The sequence below is a fragment of the Diabrotica virgifera genome, chromosome 5, assembly GCF_917563875.1.
Source record: "Diabrotica virgifera virgifera chromosome 5, PGI_DIABVI_V3a".
NCBI lineage: Eukaryota > Metazoa > Arthropoda > Insecta > Coleoptera > Chrysomelidae > Diabrotica > Diabrotica virgifera.
The window spans coordinates 55,536,643-55,564,601 of record NC_065447.1 but is presented as its reverse complement, the minus strand read 5'-3'; the positions used below and the strand labels follow the sequence as shown (position 1 = coordinate 55,564,601).

The 27,959-nt window shown below is 32.7% G+C and overlaps 1 protein-coding gene across 1 annotated transcript in view; it reads left to right on the top strand.

Annotated features, from left to right (window-relative positions):
* The first annotated feature begins 521 nt into the window (after positions 1 to 521).
* The window catches only part of LOC114339127 (pre-mRNA splicing regulator USH1G), a 99,513-nt gene continuing 72,075 nt past the window's right edge, over positions 522 to 27,959 (top strand). Inside the window, exon 1 of the mRNA XM_028289761.2 lies at positions 522 to 738. Within this exon, the coding sequence (XP_028145562.2) occupies positions 716 to 738 (23 nt within the window). The 5' untranslated portion in view covers positions 522 to 715. The remainder of the gene's footprint in view (positions 739 to 27,959) is intronic.

Sequence of the window (27,959 nt, the reverse complement as noted above, 5' to 3'; positions counted from 1 at the left end):
TAGGATTATTCTCTTTGGTTGTTAATTTGGCCAAGGAGACTCGCTCAGCCCATTGTTATTCAATATGTGATGAATCAAATAATTCACGAAGTAAGAAAACGCATGGATACCATATCGTATGATATGATACCATATCGTATGATATGCCGGTGATGCAGTACTAATTGCTGATAACAAGGATGACCTACAAAGGCAGCTCCACACCTTCAATATCATAGCTAACAAACTTAATAATATGAGAATATCTGTAAAAACAACAAGCCGTATAGCAGAAGACTCGTTGGAAGGCCACCGAAAAGGTGAAAAGACAATGTACAGTCAACAACAACTGAAACAGAATAAGAGGCAGACAAACAGGAGTAATCCTATTAATTAGTAAGAGAAGGATATTAATTTGGTAACTGTAAGTCAGTAATGTATCAATCTTTGGAGATACAAGGAAATTTCACCAAATGATATGGCAACATCGCACTCGGAGTACAATTTCACCTGCCAGGTGGCTAACACAGGTGAATATGAATTAAATTGATATCAGTACCCCTTTTACCGTTAGGTAAATAGCAGTGTATTGTATTTGTGCACCGGATTTTGACAGAAATATATTGTATTTAAATTATTAAAGTGAGAAGAGTAGTATATTTAATACCGATGTGGTCATTGTAATTTTTCTTTTATAAATTTTGTTTAGTGTAGGAAGGAGTTTCTAGCAAACAAGATGACAACAAATAGGTTTCATAAGTAAGTATTTTAGGTTTTAAAAGATTACAAACTGGGTATCTACCTATGTGTACTTCAATCAAAATTTGTTTTATATAGATTTCAGGCTTTAGCTTTATATTACAAATATATATTTTATATGTTACAAGATAGCTGAATTTTCTCTATTTTATATTGCATATACAAGAGCATTTTTCTTAAAAAATATTAGCAAGAAATGCATAGAATTCCTAACATTATTGACAGCTTTAATGATGTTTGTATTAGGCGAATACCTAATTGATAGAAAGTGAAAATAATATTTATTGATTTTGATTAAAACTTTATAGATAATTTGTTCTCTATTTACCAATAATTTTTAGTCTATTTGAGATTATTATAGGATAAGATCAAGGTTTTTATTTGTTACAATAATATAGAAGTAATTACTTACAATCTTTATAATATCTTATCATCCATTTTAATATTAAGGCCCCGTCTCACCATCAAATAATTGACAGTTATTTGATCAAACTTGACAGTTAGTGACATAAAGTGACAGTTAGTATGTATAGTTTGTGTCACTAACTGTCAAGTTTGATCAAATAACTGTCAATTATTTGATGGTGAGACGGGGCCTTTACACTTTTCTCTGCGATAGGCGATATGTAAACTCTAAACCCTCCAGCGAGCGGGTGAGCCCCGTTAGGCTCAGTGCTCCTCACAGGCCTCACCTGACCCCTGACCGAACGTGTAATTTTCAACGAAAACTTTTCGTTTTGTAAATTCGCAAAATCTGTGTATTATTGCGTTGCCGCTCCTGCAATACTTAGAGCAGATTTATCGATGGATTCCTATGTAGTTCCTGAATGCAAATGTGAAAACGGCATTTCGATATCTCTAACCGTCTTCGAGATAATCGCCCTCAAAGTCTAAAATGTGACGTCACAATCCTTTTATTTTCTGCCGACACACTAAACGTCAGCTGAAATCGTTGCTAGTAAGTAGACTAGTTTTTTAATCTGAATTTGTTAAGCAAAGCATAGGTTATTTAGGTACATTATTTAAGTAGACACTTCGTGAATGTCAAACTAAATTTTAAATAAAGTTTTAATACAATATCAATGACATTTGATAGTGAATTTAATTATTATATAAAATAAATACGATGTTCAAAATTACAATTTGGGTATATTTTGAAAGAAATAATTTATTAACAATTTTAAAAAGGTTTATACGAGTATACGGCCTCCCCTTTAATAGGAGTACCTGATGATAAATGGACTGTTTCATTTGTTATTAAATGAAAATTGTTATTATAGTCAATTCGCTAAACTCAGATACAACTGGCTACTGATTTTAGTAGGTATTTTTTTTTGTTTTTTGCCAATTTTGCCAAAATTGGCAAGATTACTAATTATTTAGTAATTATTAACTATTTAGTAATTATTTTTTTGCCAAATTGGTAAAATTACTCACTAAAATCACTAGCCAGTTGCGTCTGAGTTTAGCGAACCGACTATATGAAATGTTGTTTGGAATAAAAAATTATGGTCTAATATGTGCAATTACATCCTTCTAATGGAAAAAAATATTTGAAGATTTTTCTCAAATTATGGATACCAACAACATTTTCATTTATAACTCTTTTATTTTTAATTTGACGAAGAAAAGTTATTCTTCATTAAAAGCTGTTCATGGTCTAAGATGTATGATGCAACTATCATATATCAAATTTTATTAATTTTATACGAGGTATATAAAAAATATGAATTTCGATCAAGAGTAAAATACCTTTATAGTTCACAACATTTAAATTATTAGAATGATATAATTGCACATTAAAACATAATTTTTAATTCTAAACAACTTTTCATAATAGCAATTTTCCATATTATGGATTAAAATACGTAAATAAACAAATTTTTCGTTATGATAATGGTCGCATTTTCAGCTTGTTTATAATAACGTTATGCTCCGCTTGATAGAAAATTACTATGTCGTTCCCCTAAATTTAGTACAGTATGTTTACATCGTACATTTATTAGTCCTTGGACTCACCATTTCAAAAAAATTATTACCTCCCTCTTGAGACTTTTTTATTGAGTTAATTATGTCGAGTCGGACAATTTTTCTATTTCGAAAAATTTTCGTAAATATAGAGGTTTCTAAACTTTGGTGCGTCAGACAACTGGAATGCATACTCTTTAAAATTTGTCGGCAAATATTACCAGTTAATTGTAAATCTCTTTATTAAACAATCCTGCAGAAATCAGCTGTGAGGGTATAAACGTAACATAACATAACATAATCGATGATCCTCTTATACCGTAAGGTGTCGAGGTGTCTTCTTTACTCGTTATTCTCTGCGAACTTACGCCACTTTTTTCGGTCCCTAGCTAATTCTTTGGCGTCCTGCCACGATTTTCCTCTATTCTGCAATATTTCCAACACACTGGTATTCCACGTTTTCCTTGGTCGGCCTCTCATGTTTTTCCCTATCGGCCTCGCTTCCCATGTCATTTTAACCTATCTGCCGTCGTTCATTCTAAATAAGTGCCCAGTCCATTTTAATTTCTTTTCATGAATTTTTTCCTTTGATGATTTTACTTTTAATTCTCTTCTAATATCTTCGCTACGTCTTTTATCGGTTCTCCTAGCTCCCATGGCTTTTCTTAAATACCTCATTTCCGCGGCTTGCAATCTCTTTTCTTGTTTGTCGTTGACTACCCAATTATCTGCTCCATATACAGGGTGTTTCGTAGGTCGATGGAAATTTTTTAAGGGATAATAGGGGACGCCATTTGCAACATTTTTTGCTAATAATGTATCGCTCAAACTGTTAAACCACTTCATAGCAGGTAGATTGTTTGTTAGCATAGCAGGTAGATTGTTTTTGTTTGTTATACGTTCGGAAAATGACGATAGCTGATGGAAATTGTATGCGAAGAGTCAGTGTTGTAGGTTTACATTTTTATTCCATTCGTAAAACAGGGAGGTACTAGTACGCCTAGATAATTTTTAAACGTGAAATAGACGGTTGTCGAATATTGACAAATTTAACTTTATTTCGGAAACCTTAACAGTTTGAGCGATACATTATTAGCAAAAATGTTGCAAATGGCGTCCCCTATTATCCCTTAAAAAATTTCCATCGACCTACCAAACACCACCCTATATGTAGTGATAGGTACCAGGGGCGGTTTCTCCATTGGTTCACTTGTGCAGTGAACACCCAATCAAATTTCATTAAAATACATATTTTTAAAAACCTCATAAATATCATTAAAATATTTTTTTAAATCTCATAAATATCATAGTATCATTAAAATATAACTGTATTTATTAATCACATAATTTGTTTGCACAACACCGCTACGCTAGATGCACGTGGTAAGTGCAGAATTCAAATTGAACCCAGCCACTATACAGTAACCCTATAGAAGAACGAGAGCTCTTAAATCCGTGAACCAGGGATTCTCCTATCTTAAAACATTGACGATTTGTGCACTGCACACAGAGACCGGGGCGAAGCGTTTCGATTCACAGTTTGGCATTTCCGGAGAAAAACTTGGTCCAAGAATGTGCAATAAGAAACAAAAAGTTTAAACATTGTTTTAAAGTTGAACAATATAGAAAAACTTAGTGATTATGTGGGTGTGATAAACTACATTCTTTATTTTGTTTTCCATGTTTAGTATTTTCAAAGGATAAAACTATAATTTCAATCTCGGTCTTTGGATACCGTTAAAATAAACGGATTTTTAAACAGTTTTGACAAATCCATTTCATTATTCGTAACTTCTGCCTCCACCTTCACCACCGAAGAGGCGCCATCATTCAGTAGGTATCATATTCTGCACAAAACAAAAAAAGTGTGTGACATCCTGACTAATCGGGTCAAAGATAGGTTTCATTTTACAGAACATCTTTTGGCGAGGCCCCAAAAATTTTTTGCCTGCGGCGCGTATTCACCGTTCGTATAATTACATTCTTTAATTGAACACCCTCCCTAAATTACCACGAGCCGCCACTGATAGGTACGTAAATTGTTTTAAATATTATCATTTTGGTTTTCCTTGTTATTTCTTTTTTATTTAAGAAGTTTTTATACAGCGAATGATATGTTCTTGTGGTTGCTTTTATCCTATTTCCAATTTCGTCTTCTTGTGTCCCCTTCTTATTTAAAATTATTCCAAGGTATTTAAATGTATCTACCTGTTCTATTTTTTTTTGCCTTGGATTTCAATATTTAGGTTAACATCTTTCTTGGATATTGCCATTACTTTTGTTTTTTTCATATTAATTATTAGATTGTAATTTTTTAATTCTGCCTCCCAGATTTTTATGTTCTCCTCCAGAGCTCTTTCAGTTCTTGCCACAATAACAATATCATCTGCAAATACACAGGCTTCGATTTTTATTTGTTGTAGGTTTCTGTATCCTATGGTATCTTTTTTTGTTTTTGGCCAGCACTTTTTAATTACTTCGTCTATTACACAGATAAACAGTAGGGGGCTCAATACCCCTCATTGGCTGACTCCGTCGTTATTTGTAAATTTGCTGGAAATAAGATTGCCTGTTCTTAACTGATTTATGATATTGCAATACAAACTCTGGATTGTGGTTATCAGTTCCATATCCACTTCCTTACTTGTCAAGCTTTGTCATATTCCCTCTCTGCTCACCATGTCAAAAGCTTTTTTCATATCTAGGAATCCCAAATATACCGTTTCATCTTTTAGTATGGCTTTTTCGATGATCTGCTTTAGAGTGAAGATATGGTCCTGGACGCTATGTGCTGGCCTAAACCCAATTTGAATATCTGCTGATCTAGGCTCGACTAAATTCCAGAGCTTTCGTTCTAGGATAATTTCGTAGACTTTTAATGTTGAACAGAGCAACGATATGCCTCTGTAATTTCCACATTCTCTCGAATCTCCTTTTTTGTGTATAGTAGGCAATATTATAGCCGTGTTCCAGTCACTCGGTATTTTTTTAGTTTTCCATGTTAGGTTTAACAGTTCATAAAGTTCCTTTTTGCCCAATCCTCCCAGATATTTCAACAACTCGGCGTCTAATCCATCTATACCTGCAGCTTTGCCTATTTTTAGTTGGGTTAAGGCATTTTCCACTTCATTCATTTGTATTTTATTGTCCCCAATTACAACGTGTTCTTCTGTGGTTGTATTGTTTAACTTTGCTGTTTTGCTGTCAGCTGTTGTCTTGTCTCTGCTTAAAAGTTCCATAAAATATTCTTTCCATCTTTCTATAATGTAGTCTTCTTCAGTTATTATATTCCCATTCCGATCTTCAACCTGTTGCAGCTTCATTTGTGGTTCCTTTCTCATATTTTTTAGGACTCGGTAAAATAATTTATTATTATGGGTTCTATTTTCTTCCATACTTTTACCAAAATCTTCCCATGCATTTTGTTTTTCTTGTTTAACCATTGTTTTAACTTTGTTTCTTTGGTCTTTATATTTATCGTAGACCAACTGATTTCTGTTTTGTATATACACTTTCCATAAACATTTCTTCTCTTTCACTTCTTTTTTAATATCTGCATTTCACCAGCTCGTCTGTTTTTTCTTGTTGTTTCTTCTTGTAAATCCACAAACGTTTTCTGCCGTTGTTAAGAGTATTTCTTTAAATCTAGTCCATTTAACTTCCACATTGTTTATATGTTAACTTTTATCAATCTGTTCAAACTCTTTTTCTGGTTTCAATACTAGGTTTCAACAATAGGTTTGCTACCTATTCCTGGTTTCAATATTCCTTAGTTTGTATGTCTTAATTCTTCCGCTGTAGTTTCTTGTAGGTTCCTGAGCCTTATCAACTTCGTTTCTGCTTATTTTAATTTTTCCTTCTAATAAATAATGATCACTACGTATTTCGAAGGTTCTCTTTACTCTAACATCTTTGATTCTATTTCTTGTTCCCCCCGAAACTATGATATAGTCTATTATTGATTTTTCATTGCGTTGGGGAACCTCTCTGGTTATTTTATGTATTTGTTTATATTCGAAGAAAGTGTTCGTGATGATTAGGTCGTTATTAATGCAGAATTCTAATAATCTTCTCCCATTTGTATTTATTGTTGTTTCTCCATGTTTTCCAATAGTTCCTTGCCATTTTTTGTTTTCATTTCCCACTCTGGAATTAAAATCGACCAATATTATAAGTGATCCCTCATAATCCTCAATTGCTTGTTGCAGTTGGTCCCAAAATTTATTTTTATTTTCGACATTATCATTTTCGCCTGGTGCGTATATTAAGGTGTATTCCACGAATATTCGACTGTTTTGGATTATCGCGACAACGAATATTTTAGTGTGCAACGTAAGAAGTACGAAAGTATTTTGCTCTAACAATTACTGCAATAAACAACAATATAATTTTCAATTTACTTTCGTTCTTCATATTTTGCATAGTAAAAGATTCGTTGTCGCGATAATCCAAGAGGGTCTTATATTCGTGGAATGGGGTATATAATTAATGTTACCACTTCATTTTTATTGCAGCTCATTGATACCTTTAACAATCTTTCATTAATAAACTCCCAATTTCTTATTATTTTTATATTGTTTTTGGGTATCAAACAAGCTACTCCTGCACAAGCCCATTCCGTTTCCTTTACTCCTCCAAAAATTAGCATATTATCATCTCCTATTATTTTAGTATCGGTGCCTTTCATAGGCGTAACCAGGATGATCCTAAGGGGGGGGGTTACAACTACCTGAAAGGGGGGGGGGTTACAACTACTGGAAGGTCTCTGAGGGCTATGGTGTTAAGCGTAGAGAGCTCAAAGTACATCCCAATGGGGGGGTTACAACCCCCAAAACCCCCCCTGGTTACGCCTATGGTGCCTTTCTTGTCTCTGTGATGGCTACTGCGCTGTAATCAGTGTTACAAAGATTTTCTATTAATTCCAATTCTTTACCACTTAATCCTCTGACATTCCATGTTGCTATTTTCCATATATCTGATGTTTTTTCATTACTTGTCTTATTTTCGTTTTCTACATTTTTTAAGTGCATTTTCATTTCCTTTTTCGTTGCCAAATTTGTCTCCTTATCAGGTACTTTTTATCATTAGTTTTTTGAATTTGTATCATTGCTTTCCTTTTTAATCGAGCAGGTTACCTTATCCTATTTTCATATTTCATCATTTACAATGATCTTATGATATCTGACTTTTACGAGTTTTCCTTGTGCTCTTTGTTGTTTTGCAACTTCTCTTAATTGTCTTTGTACGTCCCTTTCTTGGGTTGTGTAGTCATCATCTATAAAAATTTTTGTTTCTTTAATGTGTCTTAGCAATTTCTTGTTTTTCATTATCTCTGCCTTATCTTTGGATGAACATAATTCCACTTTTTCTATTTCGAAAAATTTTCGTAAATATAAAGGTTTCTAAACTTTGGTGCGTCCGACAACAAACTGGAGTGCATACTCTTAAAAATTTGTCGGCAAATATTACCATGTAATTGTAAATCTCTTTATTAAACAATCCTGCAAAAATCAGCTGTGAGGGTATAAATTTTATGACTCTTTATGATGCGTGCTCCCCCCTCCCCTATGGGAGGAATATGGAGTCATAAATCATGATGTTTTTGCGGGTTTGTTTGATAAAAATTAGTGTTGCCCAAAATCGGTCTTGATCTTGCAGTCTTGGTCTTCTTGCATTTTCGCAAGACCAAGACCAAGATTTACCGTGCAAGATTTGAGCAAGAACAAGACTAAGCCTGCAAGACTCTTGCGTCTTGCAGTTAGAACTGAGGGTCGTTTTAGGGAGTATATTCATCATCATCTTTCAGCCTTCTGCATCCAAAGTTGAACATAGGCCTCCCCTAATTTCTTCCAGTTTTGTAGATCTTGGACTTCCTGTAACCAATTCCCAGCCATCCTTTTGACGTCGTCTCTCCATCGTGTAGGTGGTCTACCATCTCTTCTAAGTTGTCTGTTATAAGAAGTATGTCGTCTGCGAATCGTAGGTGGGAGAGCCTTTCGCCGTCGACATTTATTCCTTTGGCGTGCCACTCCAATTGTTTGAAAGCATGTTCAAGTACTGCCGTAAAGAGTTTGGGAGATAACGTGTCTCCCTGTCTAATTTCTCTTTTGATTTTTATAGATTTGCTATCTGTGTGTAATCGGACGGTCATGGTTGCATTATTGTATATGTTCGCTATCAGTTTCGAGTATCGATAATCTCTTCAACGCTCTCATTATGCTGTTAATTTCTATCGTATCAAATGCTTTGCGAAATATATCCCGCTTTGCGGGAGTATATTAGTTCCTGTATATTCTTAGATACTCTATGAGAAGCAAAAAAATGTTTGATAAAAATTCAGACGACTTCTTCGTTCTGAAATTAATTGTGTATAAGTTTTGAGAATAGCCCCTCTAAATCATAAATTAATATTTTTAAAACTTTTTAAGAATCTGTCACCTTAGCTGATAAAAAATATACCTAATAAGTATTATTTAATTTTTTTCCTTATTCGTTTTCTAGGAATCTAAACACCACAAATCTTATCTGTATATAAAATAGTAAGACTATTATGTATATTTTTTCTGCAATGTGTGCAATGACATCATTGGGTTACACAAAATTTGCTGAATGAGTACGGCTAATATTTAAAAGTATTATAACCAGACAAATTAATAACAGATAATGCCAACTATACCGTGTAAACAAAATACCGAAATATTAAAATTTAATAACGATATACTGTCTTCGTCTGTGGTCTGCAACTTGGCACGAATGATCATTTACAAGTAATTAAAAACTTAATAGAAATGAGTGTTGAATATAACAAGCCATTAGTCCTGATATTTGTTGACTACTAAGCTTTTGACACCATAAGTCATTAAAAAATGTTAAAAGCCTTAACAGAGTGTCGTATAGATCATCGCTATATAAACATGATTAAATACATCTACCAAAATGCGACAGCAAGCGTGAAACTGGCAGATAAAGGACCAACGCATTTAAAATCAAACGGGGAGTGAGACAGAATTCGCCAAAATTGTTTACAACATTATTAGAGCATATGTTTAAGAACGCAAATCTGAGTGAAAAAGAAATTAATATCAACGGAGAAATACTTAGTCATTTGAGATTCGCTGACGATATTGTTCTTTTTGCTGACAGCATCGATGATGCAGTATCGCAACTGGAGAAACTATACCTAGCCTCCTCAGAAGTTGGATTAAAAATCAACCATACAAAAACACAAACCATGACAAATCTTGTGTTAAGAGAAAATATTTCAGTAAATGGCATGCCTATTGAAGAAACCACCTCTTGCAAGTACTTAGGGCATGAGATACGCATAGGAAGAGATAATCAAACTTGCGAACTAAGCCGCCGCATAGGACTCACTTGGGTGGCATTCGTCAAGCTAAGCTATGTCTATGCGTCTCAAAAGAAAAGTCTTTGATCAGTATGTGTTGCCAGTACTTACATTTGGTCCAGAAACTAACAATAACCAAGAAAGTGAGAAATAAAATTTGTTTTACAAAAAGAGCCATGGAACGCTCAATGTTAGGCATTTCTCGTAGGGATCGAATTACGAACAGGGAGATAAGACGGAGAACAGGAGTGACGATGCCAGAGAAAGAATTATGACTCTAAAGTGGAACTGGGCTCAATACATAGCTAGAATGTCGGATAACAGATGGACACAGCGAATAATACACTGGAGACCAAGACAAGAAGCATATCGAAGTAGAGGTCGTCCGCCAACCAGATGGTCTGATGACATCAAACGGATCGACAAAAATTGGATGCAAACAGCACAAAACAGAAATGCATGGAAAAGACTGAGGGTGACCTATATCCAGCAGTAGATATATCCGGGTTGAATGATGATGATGATAACGAATTTACTGTCTCCAACCATTCCTGTTGCTCCTATCGACATATACTCCTTTTTCGGCCTGTTAATTTTAAGTCCTCTATCTTCAATTGCTGTTCTCTAACCCTCCGACATCTCTAACATTTCTTTGAACTCCTATACTGACACGATATCATCAGCAAAAAATATTGACGAAGGTAAGCGAGCCTCCTCGCTTACCTTCTCATCAGTATATCCATAACAAGATGTCTGATGTCAAGATCCATAACAAGGTCTTTTGCCTATCGATGTCTCTCTCCAACCTTCCCTCTACAGTTCTATCCCAATTTTCATTGTGTGTGACATTAACTTTATCTCTCTATAGTTTTCACAGTCCTTAATGTCCCCTTTATATGTTTGTATAATGATACAATCACAATCAGACTCTCTCTCCACACATTGGGCATCCTTTCTTCCTCACGTATCCTACTCATAATTTGCCACAAAAACCAACCCCTTTCTCTCCTGGAGCCTTCTAAATCTACACAGGTATTCCATCAGATCCTACTGCCTTACCAATCTTCATCCAATTTAACGCCTCGACAACCTCGTCTCTCGCATCCTCTGTCTTTGGTGTTCTTCGTTTAGCAGCGTTCTAAATTCTAAAGTACTAATACAGTCGAACCCGCTTATTAGAGTACCGGTTATAGGAATATCCCGGTTTATGGATTATAAATTCGAGGTCCCGAAACGTTTCCATTTACTCCTTAATAAATTTATCCGTTTATTGGAATACGTATTTACAAAACAATACCAATGCATATTAGAATAATATTTTTCAGGTCGACGAATAAATTTTTACCTACAATTTCGAATTTCCTAAAAATTCAAATTATGTCTTGTACTATGGTTTCTCGCCAAGGGCTTCGAAGGCCTGTAGTGCTGTTTTATTTATATTATTTGGGTTTGTCAGATAGGTAATAAATATTTTATTGCGTTAAAATAATTTCCTTTGTCTAGAAACTATACATATTGCCACCCAGTTGCATGTTATAATTTTTTTAAGAAACAGTTCGGCCATCCTAATCGCTTGTAAAGTTGTAAAACGTTTTAGGGATGGCCAAACCATTTTAATTTTTCTAATTTATATAATTCAGAGGAACAAAAATGACTAGTATTTTGTGTAACAAAAAAACAAGCTACAATTACCGATTATTTTTCAAGACTAAATAAATAATTTTCTAATTAAGTATATTATGTATTTTAATACGAAAATATTTACATAATCTATATGTATATTGCATACATTTCATATTATTTACTGTATGCATCCACATAATATAATGTAATTTGGTTTTTTAATAAATACGTTACGCTATTGTATTATTGACATAAAAAGACCTAAAACCATATACATATACATAATATTAACATAGTATGTACTATTATTACGTAAATTCGGTAGGTACACTTATTACGGCTAGCCACCAATGATCGCTTATTAGAATATCCCGGTTATAAGAATATTTTTGCTTGGCACGAAGGCTATTCTAATAAGCGGGTTCGACTGTACCATATTTGCTTTATTTCAATATCGGCTCTTAACGCTCTTCCATCCGCACTCCTAATGTGCCGTACATAAGTTTGATGACTTGTCCATTGTTTCTGTCTTCTCTCTGACCTCAGAGAGGAAGACTGGAAGAATAGAGTAAGTAAGAGTATAGTGGAGGAATGGAAGACAAAAACGGCGAACTCATAATGAGAAAAAGCCGAAGGAGAGGAAGAACTATAGTAAACGGAGCCATAATTAATCGTTTTCTTATGGTAATTTGGCAATTGGTGATTTGGTGAACTAATCGAAGATGAATCAATATGACTGGCAGTTTTTGCTAAATTTCTTAAATAACTCATTCAGTGGCTTTTAAATCGTAGACTTTGCGTGGTCAAATTGTCGTTGAAGATGGTGAAGCAGCTTAATGTTTCTTATTTGGTGTATTAGTGGTATTACCTAAATATAAATCAGTGGCCTAAAAATGTTTGACTTAATTCTCACCAAAAAATACATATTATGCTTATGAAAAATGATATTCGAACGTCACTTGTACAGTCTCTAACGGAACCTTAGGTAAAAATACGGAAGCATTGAAATTATTATTCTTAGAACTTTTATCAAAGGTAATACCACGAGTCCTCTAAATTTTATCGATAAATTTTTTTGTTTTCACGAAAACTTCTTTATTTGGTAAAATTACGAAAGCAAACCGAATGATAAAATCACGAGTCCGAAGGACGAGTGATTTTATCCATTTCGGTTTGTTTGAGTGATTTTACCCTAAATAAAGAAGTTTAAGTATGAAAACGAAAAAATTTATCAAGCAAAATTTAGAGGACGAGTGGTATTTGAAAAGATTATTTTGTGAACCAATATGTATTATTAGTAAATACGGGCATCTGTGAAATATTTTTAAGACTACCAGGATCAATGTCTTAAGTAGGTTATAGATAAATTATTTTATGATTTAAAAATGAACCAATTTATTTATTATATTGTTAATAGATAAAACACTGTTTAAATCGAAAATGAACAATTATTATAACGTTTATGAAAAGTTTAGAAATATTTATTTTGAAAATAAAAACTGTAGAAAATCTGAGTATATCGTGGTTAGTATTTTTAAAATATCTATGTACCAGGGCTGTTCATAAATTAAGTTAGTAAACACAGGTATGTACGTATTATGTGAAATTTGGGGTACCTTAAGTTTTATCAGGGAAGAGACTGTTTTATCAAGGAAGAGGCTATTTTATCAGTATTACATTCAATGATTGGCTAGAACGACGCGTGGTGATTGGCTGAAAAAGCAAAAACGTCAGAATTTGGCAGGTGAAAAAAATAATCAAGGATAATATAAAATATATAAGATTAAGCTTAATCATTTACTTAAAATATAATATATTCTTCTAATAATATCATCGTTCCAGATAAGATAATAGTGGCTATCTACGGTTCTAAAAGTGCGTGAATATAATATCAGATTCTATATTATTAAGACCAATAAAGATAATGCTTTTGCTATTGTTGTATTTCACGTGATAACATTAAGCTTTTCCAGCAAATCGATAGATCATCTATCTATACACTAAATATAAATATTTATGGGACTATTTCCATAACTAAAATTTGTATTAGTATGGGAGGCAACTGTGCTAAATTTGCAGTTACTCGAGCGTTATGTGGACCTATTGGGTTGTGAAAATTAGGTCCTAAACCAAAAAAAGTTAAGTTAAGTTTTCCATTTTAGTGGAGACTTTCTCTTTTAAATTTAATTTTTCATTTCCAACAATCATTTTTTCTGATTATAGCGTCATCCATCCATACTTCGAAAAGATGTCTCGAATAAAAGTTACTTATTTTTACGTAAGGAATAAAATGGTAGTTCCTATTTAAAATTTTAAAGTAACCCCCACCATCTCCGTGGGTGGTCGTGCTTGATGTCATTTAATAGATTTTTAAAAAATATTGAACACGTATTTTCCAGTTTTTTGATCTGATGTTAATTTTGAGAAATCTCTTACCCCTCACCCTTGTCCATGAGGGGTCGTGGTCGTGTTGATATCATTCGATAGATTTTTAAAAAATATTTTTTCAAAAAATAAATAACACGTATTTCTCAGTTTTTCTATCTGACGTTCATTTCCCGAAATATTCGCTTTTTTGGAAACTTTTGTGACCTGCCCATTTCCTTAAGCCCCGCTCAAATCGTCAGATTTTTGAAATATACAATGTTCTGCATGTACATAACTTACCCTATCTTAATCTGACGATTTCGAGTTTTTCTAAGGATGCGTTTTTTCGGACCCCCCTTAACGAACTCCCCTATACCAAGAGGGGATTGGTCAAGGTTTATTATTATCAAGGTTTCTCCCCATACGATTTTCTGACGCGCTCGAGTAACTGCAAAAATATCCGCTTGAACTCCCCTACCATATCGTTTAGGTAGCATGTAACAGTTCTAATCGCTCTTAAAATGTGCATTATTTTCCCCTTAAGGGCATGGGAGCCAAATGTCGCCTGGCAAAATATTCAATGTGTTTTAAATGTATTCATTTTTTTAGAATCCTGAGAAAACTAATAAAGATTTTTGAAAAATTTAAACGCAGAATGAAAGATTACATTATTACTGAGGGCCGAAAGTCCCTGAAAACTTCTAAATACTCTGGGCTAATTAGAAAAATTCATGGAAAAGTTATTTACCAGCAATTTTATTTTATTGCTGGAATCGAATTATAAGATCCTATATATTAATAATATAGGTATGCAAAGTAGGGATGCCGGTTTTTGACAAAACACTGGTTTTCGGTTATACCGTTTTTTTTTGCTTACGATTTAACCTGGCGGTTATAACCGGCCAAAAAAACCGGTTATTCCAAAAACCGGTTTTTGGTTTTTTTTAATCCAATAGGTTACAATGTTACATTTACAATGCACTTTAGTTTGCGATAATCCACTCGACTCAATACTCGATATCAATATGATCAAAATTAGTACTATCGAAATAACATCAATATCAATATAAATAAAACACAATTTTTAATAAAACCATTTTACTCTATTAATTATTATATTGATTTATTATTTTATTATTATTATATATTTATTGATTATTATTAAATATAATATAGCGTAAGATTAATATTACATAATATACAATTTAACACAACCATTTCAACTTATAAAAAATTTCCCAGATTCTTTCAAATGGGATTAAAAAAAATAATATCAACATAAATATTTTACTTAAAAATAAATTAAATAATGCAATTTATCTTTTATTTTTACTACCATTAAAAAAAATTAACATGTACCTTTTAACTAATTTAATATTTCCTGTATGGGTGTATCGTTTTGAAAACGTAGGGAAATCCTAGGAGATTCGTATTCGTAATCGGTAATTCGATATTCATAGTCAGAACATTATTTTTGGTAATCAGAAAAAGTCATTCACCCACTTTCTGCGTCTACTTCAACCAGATCACTTCTTATGTAAATATTATGATTACATACCTTTTCAACGAAATATTATAAAACTTACAAAACTTAATAATTGTTTCTGGCTGATGTGAGTTTGCACTTTCAATTTGCTTTTGTATTTTTAAAATAAAATTTGAATTATGGTTTTGTTTGGAATATTACTTGAGAATAATAATTATGATTGGGATCCAAAATAATACCTAACCTAATCCTAATCACCGAAAAAACCTAATAACCGGTTTTTACTTTAAAAAGAAAATACCGGTTATAACCAAGACAAAAAAACAACCGGTAAAACCGGTTATTGCGAAGTAGAAAAAACCGGTTTTAGATTAAAACCGGTAGGTTTTTCCCATCCCTAATGCAAAGTCCGCAGATAGTTTGCTACTTTTTTTATAAACAAAATGGCGCCGACAAATCGTATTTTTTTTTTAATTATTGCTCTATAACTCCAAAGATTTTAACTTTACAACAAAAACACCCAAATAAAAATTCGACGAAGATAAAAATGAAATCTTAAATTTTCTTGATATACCTTTTTAAATGGATCTCCCAATCAAAAAATTTAAACCTAAAGAAATCCGAATGGTAATCATGGATGAAATCAACCCAAAAAGGCTCCTGGATATGACCTCGTCACTGGAAAAATCCTGCAAAACGTAACTAAGAAAACAATCATGGCAATAATACATATATTTAATGCAATACTTACGTATGCACATTTCCCCAATCAGTGGAAAGTAGCAGAGATCATAATGTTACAAAAACCAGGAAAAGACCCCAAAGAACTGAACTCATATAGACCCATTAGTCTCTTACTTATATTATCTAAGCTATTTGAAAAAATGTTTCTACGTCGATTAGAACCAATAATAGAAGAAACAAGATTAATTCCAAAACACCAATTTGGTTTTCGTAGCAAACATGGAACAATAGAGCAAACACATCGTATAGTCAAACAAATCAGCAATGATCTAGAAAACAAGAGGTACTGTAGTGCAGCTTTTCTAGATATCAGCCAAGCATTCGACAAAGTGTGGCATACAGGACTCCTCCATAAGCTGAAGAAAAATCTTCCGTATCAATATTATTTAATTATAAAATCGTATCTGACAGATCGCTTTTCATTAGTAAAACAACAAGATGCTCGCTCAGAACTATTTAAAATAAAATCCGGTGTCCCACAAGGTAGTGTACTTGGTCCCTTACTATACCTGTTATTTACTGCTGACCTACCTACAACTAGATTGACAACAGTCGCAACATTCGCAGATGACACAGGTATTATCGCATCTCACACAGACCCCCAAAGAGCTTCGTATAACTTAAATAAATAAACTTAAAATAAACACTTAAATAAAATAGAAAAATGGTTAAAAAAATGGAAACTAAAAGCTAATGAAACAAAATCGACCCACATGACATTTACCATGCGAAGAGAGAGCTGTCCACCAGTATACATAAACAACAAACAATTATTACAAGTAGATACAACCAAATACCTGGGCATACATCTAGATAAAAGACTAACATGGAGAAAACACATCTTCACCAAAAGAAAGCAACTTGGACTCAAACTTGAACAAATGTACTGGATTCTGGGTAGACATTCAAGACTGTCAATTGAAAATAAATTAGTGGTATACAAAGCCATACTTAAACCCATATGGACCTATAGCATACAGCTATGGGGCTCAGCCAGCAACTTTTAACTTGGAAATCATACAACGTTTTCAAAATAAGGCATTAAGAACCATAGTAAACGCTCCATGGTACGTCCCCAACGCAATAATAGAGAGAGACCTGAAAGTTCCCAGCACCAAAGAAGAAATCAGCAAATACAGTGAAAAGTATGAAGAAACACGGAGGGTGAAGTTTGCAGACTTAAGCGTTATAAACCAACTGACTTACCAAATAGATTTTAGATAAATTAGGACTATTTTAAGTTTTACTTTATTTTACTAGTAGTACTATCTATACATTTGTTGATAATTTAGAAAGGAAAGTTTTCATTGGAATTCTTACCTACATGTCATAGGCTAAGAAAGTCATAACTTTAACTGATTGTTCCTAACGGAACAGATTTTTAAATAAATTGGAGTAATACAAAAAAAAATTCACCGCAATTAAATTCTGCATAGAGATTTGTTTTTCCCGATTTGCTCCGACGAAAATTTTCCTCGGAAAATGCGGGTTTTCCCAACAAAATCTCTACTTTTTTTCAAATAAAGTTTTAGGTAAGTAATTATTAATCAATAATTAAATAACTTAGTGACATCAAAGCTTTCTTTATTTATAGCAACTTGCAATATTTTAGCAACAATTCAATTGTTAATTAACAATTTACGATCGCAATAATAAGCAAAATAATCATGATACATTGATCAAACTTATAAAGATTATAAAGATGAGATGCTTATTTAATATTTTATTGACAAAATATAAATTTTTCGTTTTTTTTTGCATAATCTTTAAATTTTGAAAAAAAAATAGTTATAATACGCTGATCTAATTAGTAAAGTACAAAGAAAGGTTATTCACTGAAAGGTTATTGCTGGAATCGAATATTATGATCCTATATATTAATAATATAGGCATGCAAAGTCCGCAGAGCGTGTGCTACTTTTTTTATTAACAAAATGGCGCCCACAACAAAATCGTGTTTTTTTCAATTATTGGTCTATAACTCCTAAGATTTTAACTTTACACCAAAAAAACACTCAAATAAAAATTCACCACAATTTAATTCTACATAGAGGCATGTTTTTCCCGATTTGCTCCGACGAAAATTTTCCTCGGAAAATGTGGGTTTTCCCAACAAAATCTTTAATTTTCAAATACATTTTTTGGGCAAGTAACTATTTATCAATAATTAAATAACTTGGTGAAATAAAAGCTTTCTTGGTATAGATTATAACTGCAGAAGCCGGTGAAAATTAAACGAATATTTTAACAACAATTAAATTGTTAATTAATAATTTACAGTCGCAATATCAACCAAAAGAATCATGAGACATTGATCAAACTTAGAAAGATTATAAAGATGTGATGCCTATTTAATATTTTGTCGACAAAATATAAATTTTTCGTTTTCTTGCATAATCTTTAAATGTTTAAAAAAATAGTTATAAACAAATTAATATTTCTCAGAAATTGTTTATTATATTATAATTTTAAAAAATACTTAAAATGCGTATTTCAAAGGTCTTGAAAATGAATTCTTTAAAAAAATTTTTCCAACCATTTTCAAAAACGTTATGAAACAGCAAAGTAAACATACGATTACTCCGTGGTTTATAATTTGTTTTAATTGTTTAAAAGCTTAAAACTGAGTTTATGGTACAAACTAATTACTCTCAAAAAATATCAAACATTAGTTCAATGGTTATATTTTAATCAAAGATTAAAAATGTTTTTTTTTGTAATTTTTAGCGCGAAAGTAGGCTTGATACAGAGCCGGAGCTAAACTGTTCAGTCGAAGCGACTGACACGCTTTAAACTCGCGCGAGTTGTGTATGTGGACGGGTTATAATACATCATTTTATTTATTAACTACTGTACGTCGCGCGGCGGTCGTCGCTTCGAGTGAAAATTTTAGCTACGGTACTGTATTAGTCTACTTTCGCGCGTGTAAGTTACAAAGAAAAATATTTATAATCTTTAATTAAAATATAACCATTAAACTAATAATCGATATTTTTTGTCAGTAATTAGCTTGTACTTTAAACTCACTTTTACGCTTTGAAAGAATTTAAAAAAATTATAAACAACGTAGTAATCGTATGTTTACTTTGCTGTTTCATAACTTTTTTGCAAATGGTTGCAAAAAAGTTTTAAAGCATTAATTTTCAAGATCTTTGAAATACGCATATTTTTTAAATTTAGAATATATTAAAAACTTTCTGAGAAACGTTAATTTGTTTATAACTATTTTTTAAACATTTAAAGATGATTCAAAAAAATTAAAAATTTCTATTTTGTCGACAAAATATTCAATAGGCATCTCATCTTTATAAGATTTCAAAGTTTGATCAGTGTATCATAATTATTTTGGTTATTATTGCGACCGTAAATTATTAATTAACAATTGAATTGTTGCTAAAATATTCGTTTAATTTTCACCGGCTTCTGGAACTATAATCTAAACCAAGAAAGCTTTTATGTCACCGAGTTATTTAATTATTGGTAGATAATTCCTTATCTTAAACTTTATTTGAAATTTAAAGATTTTGTTGGGAAAACCCGCATTTTCCGAAGAAAATTTTCATAGGAGCAGATCAGGAAAAACATGTATTTATACAGAATTTAATTTCGGTGAATTTTTATTAGGGTGTTTTTGGTGTAAAGTTAAAATGTTCGGAGTTATGGAGCAAAACTTGAAAAAATCACCATTTGGGGGCCCCATTTTGTTAATAAAAAAGTAGCACACTATCTGCGGACTTTGCATACCTATATTACTAATATATATATATATATATATATATATATATATATATATATATATATATATATTTATATATATATATATATATATATATATATATATATATATATATATATATATATATATATATATATATATATATATATATATATATATATAATGATAAGCTTCGATTCCAGCAATAAAATTGCTGGTAAATAACTTTTCCCAAAAATGGCCTATTCTCCGATAATAATCAGCCCAGACTATAATGTTTATTTTAATAAGTTACAGGGGTGAAAATAAAAAAGAAAATTTAGTGTGATTTTTAATTGCAAATATTTCATTCAAAAGAAACTTTTTATTTATTCTAAGGGACTTTTGGCCCTCGGTAATAACGTAATCTTTCATTCTGCGTTTAAATTTTTCAAAAATACTTATTAGTTTTCTCAGGATTCGAAAAAAATGAATACATTTAAACCACATTGAAAATTTATTCATTTTTTTCGAGTTCATAGAAAACTAATACTTAAGTATTTCTAAAAAATTTAAACGCAGAATGAAAGACTACTTTATTACCAAGAGCCGAAAGTCCCTAAGAATAAATAAAAAATTTCATTTGAATGAAATATTTGCAATTAAAAATCACACTTAATTTTCTCGTTTATTTTCACTCCTATAACTTATTAAAATAAACATTAAAGAAATTTTCAGGGACTTTCGGCCCTTGGTAATAACGTAATATTTCATTCTGTGTTTCATTTTTTTGTTAAATATTTATTAGTTTTCTCAGGGTTCGAAAAAAATGAATACATTTAAAACACATTGAAAATTTTGACAGGGGTCAAAATTTTGCATTTGGCTTCGTTCCCCTTAAAGTATGAGACTAGAAAAAATTATCTTTAATGGTATTTTACACATTTTGCCCCAGGCCTAGAAGGTCTATAGAGCATGTAAATATAATAGTGATATGATGAGCTTTAGAAAATCAATTTTAAATTAAGTTAATTCAATAAATTAATACTGATTGAAGAAAATCGCAAACTGATTGCAAACAAGATTATTTGGCTTTGCTCTAGTTGATCGTCTTGCATTGTGGGTAATTGTAATACCTACTTAAAACCGTTCATTTCTCTGATTTTCTGGTTTTCGCATGAAAATGTAGTAAACCGTTTAAATAATGGTACATGTAAATACTACATAATTTAGTCTAGGAAACAGAGGTTGAACTTCGCAAAATGGACACAAGCCCGATTTTATTTTTTTTTTCTGATATATCAAGGGGTGCTTATTATGAGACTAACTTTTTTTTTAATTTCACCCCGGAACTCCCCTTTTCATCCCTTTAAAGGGGGTAATTTGTGGTTTATGCGAAAAGTAGCCCTTCCTGACGTTTTTTGCAAAAAAGTTATTTAAATTTAGTAAATTGTAGAGGACTATATTTATTACTATTTATTTCCCGACAGCATAAATGTCTATCACCCACCGTTTAGCGGGGGTGGCGCCCCAAAGTTGATAAGTTTTTTAAAAAAGATGTTTTAAAAAAAATATTTTTCCCTAACTGTAATGGAAATCAAGAAAAAACCCTGCGGCAATTAATCACAAATAAGTGGCTGATTTTTGAAGTTATACTTCTTTAGGCGCGATTGAGATTGAGGGTGAATTTATATTGATCTGCGCGTATGCGCACACCGACAGTTTGGTATTAGTCTTTATACGGGCTCTGATTGGGTGTTGAAATGATCTGTCAATAATTGTTCAATATGGAGGTTATCGGTAAACAAAAATGTTGTATAATATATTAGTTTTTATTGTTGTGAGGACAGAAATAAAATCAAATTTATAATTATAGTGACTTTTTAAATAGTTTTGAAAAGCCACAGGTACGTAATTCTAAATGTTTCAGTTGTATTCCAATAAAAAATTATCTTCATACCTATTTGGAAAATGTAAAAAAAATAATGTACTTACCTAGTACTTGCTATGCTATACCCCTAGTAGGCAATGCTTTAATTTACATAATCTGATTACGAACAAACTTTCTACAAATTTTCATCTAATGTATCGTTTTCTTACTCTATATATTGTTGTATTTTAATTCGACAAAAATCAAACTAATAAAAATTCATGTAAACAAAATGTCAAAAAGTTGTTCAGTTTGTGTATATTCCCACATGACGTATACTATACGCGAAGGTTTGAAATCGCTTCCACTTTCGTACGGCGGGATACACGGGAAGTAGGTTCAAGCCCAATGCAAGTTATATCATTTTTTTATTTTTTTTTATAGATTCTATGATTGTAAGTATATTATTATATAATTTTTTTCAGAAAATACGTATTTAATTAAAATTGTTGGCAACAATTATTGTTCAGAAATCATTTGTGGCATTTTTCAATGTGTTTGTGTGTGTTTTATTCTTTTATTTTTTTTAATTTTTGGTATTGTTTTAATAAAATTTTTTGGAAAGTAGTAGAGAAACTGTTTAAAGTATATTGATTTCGTTGAAATCATATAATAGAAGTATAACTTCTTACGTGCGTACAAAGTACACACATTCTTTTTTTGGTATAGGTTTTATTTAAAGACAATTGCCCATTTTTTAATTACAGGGCGTTACATTTTAAAAAACCCCTTTTTATAACCGTCTGAACCACAACTTATGCTAGAGTAACAAAACTTTCAGTGATTATAGGTCTGGATCCCGCGTATGAAAAAAAAAGTTGATTAATAGCAAGCTGAAAATTTGTTAATAGCTTAACGGTGTCTAGTCGGACAAACTTTGACGTATGGGAACACTGGAACAGGGGAAGTTTTAATTGTGGAACAGGTTAAAAATTTGGAACGGTCACAGCACGAAAACGGCACATTTATTTTGTCCGACAGAACAGACTTAAACTCTTCGAACAGAGATTAAACTCTCATGCAAAAATCAGACTGCTATTTATCACCAAATGGGCGTTTTAGTGAGTGGAACATGTAGAATATGTCAAATGACAGGAATTATGACAGGTAATAAATAGCAGTCTGATTTTTTCATGAGAGTTTAATCTCTGTTCGGAGAGTTTAAGTCTGTTCTGTCGGACAAAATAAATGTGCCGTTTTCGTGCTGTGACCGTTCCAAATTTTTAACCTGTTCCACAATTAAAACTACCCCTGTTTCAGTGTTCCCATATATCAAAGTTTATTCGACTAGACACCCTTAAGCTATTAACAAATTTTCAGCTTGCTATTAATCAACTTTTTTTTCATACGCGGGATCCAGACCTATTACCCATGTAGAAGTATTATTTACAAATTTGTATAATGCACCCCAATCTTTTCCCCGGAACCACCCCAAAAAAAAAGGAGAATCAATAAAGAAAATAATCAAAAATTGATTTTGGGCCACCACTGTGGCTTTAGGGAGCAAAGAAAGTAAAATATGCATACGTCATAATGTGTAGCAGACAGTCTGTTCTTTTATTTTCGATAAGTACGTTATCAATAAAATGAATAGGTGACGAAAAAAAAAAACAAAAACTGGAGCCCACCAAAGCATTTTTGGGGTTTACGACGCCACTGTGCCGTAACGGTTGCTTACACGAAAAAAATGCGTAGAACCTTATTTGATAGAGAAAATAGTGGTCTTTAATTCTGTATAAGTTTTGTTTCAAAAAAATGCATAAGTAATGAGAAAATCGTAAAAACATGCTCGCCAAGGAATAGGGGTAGTTTCTGCAGTTTATTTTCAAGAATAGGGGTAGTTTCCGCAGGAATGTTGCAATAATCATATATATTGTTATGACAGTTCCGTAGATTGTTCCTACATAGAAAGAGTCCCTCGACGTGAAAGAAGAAGTAGTCACGTACGAGAATATTCTGGATGTCATGGAATAACCCAGAAATGTCTGGTGACATCTAGAACGTCAGAAAACTATATAAACATTATGTGTTTGACATTCTATAGTTCAGTTGTAATTCAGATTTAGTAGTCGACAGTTGTCAGTTTGTTAAAGTTTATATTGTATTTGAGTTTGAATAAAGTTACTTTGAAAAAGTTGTAACATTGGTGACAGCGGTGGGATTTAAGAGATATTGAAGAAGATATTGAGAATTGTTTATGGTAAATACCAGATCATCTAAAGTTGAGAAGGAAATGGATACATCCGGACCACCAGCATGGTTTTTAAAAATGAAAGAAAATGAAGAGAAACGTAGGCAAGAAGAGAAAGAAAATGAAGAGAAACGTAGGCAAGAAGAGAAAGAAAATGAAGAGAAGCGTAGGCAAGAAGAGAAAGAAAATGAAGAGAAACGTAGGCAAGAAGAGAAAGAAAATGAAGAGAAGCGTAGGCAAGAAGAGAAAGAAAATGAAGAGAAACGTAGGCAAGAAGAGAAAGAGGAAGATAAAAAGCTTAGAAAAGAAGAGGAGGAGAGGCGTAGACAAGCAGAGGTAGAAATTATGAATAGTTTGTCCCAAATTCACGAGCATTTTCAGTTAGAGGTAAGTCGAATTACTAATAAAATAGATATATTAGAAGAAAAACAAAACTGTTTAGATAATAAAATAGAACAACAACAAAATTATTTAGCAAACAAAATAGACCAACAACAAAATCATTTAGAAAATAAAATAGAACAGCAACAAAACGATTTAAAGCAGCAACAAAACGATTTGAAATATAGTTTAGAAAAACAAATAGTAGAGTTAGCAAACAAAATTAATACCCAAGCTTCTTTATCTCATATTGTTTCAGTTACTAATGTCGAATCCGAACAAACAGCCCTTTCCTCTTCCATCGTTGATCCAGGCATAATTAGAAGTAGCAAAATTTTAAAACCACCCACGTTTGATGGCCAAACAGCGTGGGAAACTTATCGTTTCCAATTTGAAGCTGCAGCTAAAGCAAATGGCTGGACTGAAAGAGAAATGGCAGCTTCCTTGGTGGTGTCGCTTCGAGGTCAGGCAGCAACCGTCCTTCAATTTCTTCCTCAGGATTCACCTAGTTATGACTCACTTGTTCAAGCTTTAGAAACAAGATATGGCCAACAACATCTGAAGCAGGTTTTTCAAAGTCAGCTTAAAGTTCGGTATCAAAAACATAACGAGAGCCTACAAGAATTTGAAGCTGATATTAAAAGATTACTACATTTGGCATACCCTCAGGCACCTAAAGATTTTCTTGAACAAATCGGTATACAGGCATTCATAGACGGACTACATGATATCGAAATGCAACAGGCTCTCCGATTACAACACCACAAAACGCTAAATGGAGCACTAGTTTCAGCCCAGGAGTTTGAAGCGGCTAAAAGTATTTCAAGATCTCGCCCAAGATTAAAAGAAATAAGATTTCGAGAAGATGAACAAGTCCCTACCACAGATAATCAACAACCTATTTTGTCCCAGATGTTGAACATACTCCAAAATCTTCAACAAAATCAACAAAAAGCTCAAAATCAAAACAGAAGATGTTTTAACTGCGGAAGAATTGGACATTTGCAGGTCAATTGTAGAAGTGGATCCCAAGCGAGAAAAGAAGAATACAATAATGATGTCAGAAGGTCGCCTAGATCGACATCCAGAAGCCCATCATATAGTCCTACTAGAAATATTAGTAGAGATAGGTATGTAAGAAGTCGATCTCCTACAACTGACCACAGATATTCAAACAATAGCCAGGGAAACGAATAAAAGTCGACACTAAGGGGCGGGCGTCGGCTGAATCTAATAAAAGCCCCCAAATTCGCAGTTATACTTTCAACAAAAATGAACAGAACTTATTACTTAAGGGCTACGTTGACAATCAAAAATGCACTTTTCTTATTGATACCGGTGCAACAAGATCTTTTGTTCGCAAAGAACTTCTGAACAGAAAACTACAGCCATGTAAAACAAACTTAGTTCTTGAAACAGCTTCAGGTCAAACTATTCCAATTCATGGAGAAGTAACGGCGACCATAAAGATTGGCAACACCTTGATAAAACACATATTTCTTGTAGCCGATATTAAAGATGAATGCATTCTTGGAATGGACATTATGCAAAACAAATTTATCATAGATCTTCAAAATAAAATTTTGTTTATTGAAAATGAAGAAATAGTCCTAAATTTTGAAGAGTCTACACCTCAAGTAAGAGTTATAGTTAGTGAAGATACAGAAATTCCTCAAAATTCTGAAAGTATAGTCCTGGCGAGACTGAGTCAAAAACCTGAAGGTTTACATTTCGGCGTTGTTGAAAGCGAGGAACTTGTTAATGACGGAATCTTGATAGCCAGATGCCTCGTGAATGTAGATGAGATAATTCCAGTAAGGGTTGCTAATTTGTCCAAAAAGCCTTTTAAGTTGAAGAAAGAACAACAAATAGCACTCTGTACGCCAATAGAAAAAATAATCAAGTGCGAAAAGTATTTGAAAAAGAATACAGCTTTAAGTTACCAAGTTGACGCTAACCTGGCGAAAGAACTGATCAAAAATGTTGATCACTTAACAACTGAAGAAGTAGAAAAAGCTAATGAATTTATTAATGAAAACTACGACATTTTTGAATCCGAGAAATCTACAGGGCGTACTAGTCTAGTTCAACATAGAATCGATACTGGAGATGCAAGACCAATTCGTCAAGCCCCACGCAGATTACCGTTTGCTAGACAAAAAGAAGTTGAAAACATAATACAAGACATGATAAATTCCGATATCATCGAAGAAGCTTCCGGCCCCTGGTGTTCACCAGTAGTCTTAGTAACTAAGAAAGACGGATCTACTCGTTTTTGTGTAGACTACAGAAGATTAAACCATGTTACACAAAAGGACAGTTATCCATTGCCACGAATAGATGATACACTAAACACTTTTTCAGGTGCTAAATGGTTTTCGACTCTAGATTTAAAAAGTGGCTACTGGCAAGTAGAAGTACATCCTGATGATCGAGACAAAACAGCTTTTTCAACTGGCCGTGGTCTCTACAGGTTTCAGGTTCTACCATTTGGTCTTTGTAATGCTCCAGCTACGTTTGAACGCCTGATGGAAATGGTTTTAAGAGGACTTACTTGGAAAACATGTCTAGTATATCTTGATGATATAATGATTATGTCCAAAACCTTTGATGAACATCTGAAAAACTTAAGCGAGGTATTTGAAAGACTGCGAAATGCCAACTTAAAGCTTAATTATAAGAAATGTTCACTATTTCAAAGAGAAGCGTACTATCTAGGACATATCGTTTCAGCAGATGGAATTAAAACTGATCCAGAGAAGATTTCAGTTATTAAAGATTGGCCTAAACCAGGAAATAAAAAAGAAATTAGAAGTTTTCTTGGACTCTGTTCATATTACCGAAAATTCATAAAAGATTTTGGCCGCATCGCTAAGCCTCTTTATCGACTAACCGAAAACAACATTGAATTTGACTGGACACCGGATTGTCAAAATGCCTTCGTAGATTTAAAAAAACTACTTACAATAGCACCTATCCTAGCCTATCCACGAGAAGATGGAAAATTTCTGTTGGATTGTGACGCATCTCAGCATGGTATTGGCGCTGTTTTATCACAAGAACAGGAAGGTGAAGAAAAAGTTATTGCATATTTTAGTAAAACCATAGGAAAGGCAGAAAAGAATTATTGCGTTACCAGAAAAGAGCTCCTAGCTATTATAAAAGCCCTAGAACACTTTCATACCTTCCTTTATAACAGAAATTTTACAATCAGAACAGACCATAGCGCTTTGCAGTGGCTAATGAATTTTAAAAAGCCAGAAGGACAAGTGGCTCGATGGATAGAGAGACTCCAACAGTATAACTTCGACATAGTACATCGAAAAGGGCGTCTCCATAACAATGCCGATATTCTTTCTAGGCGACCCTGTTTAGAACGACAATGCCAGTACTGTAAAAGACTTGAAGAAAAAGAGAGCGTAACTGAAGAAGTAAGTCTCTGCATGACCACGGTTGAACAGGAAGAAGATAATGATCAGACTTCCCTGGAAA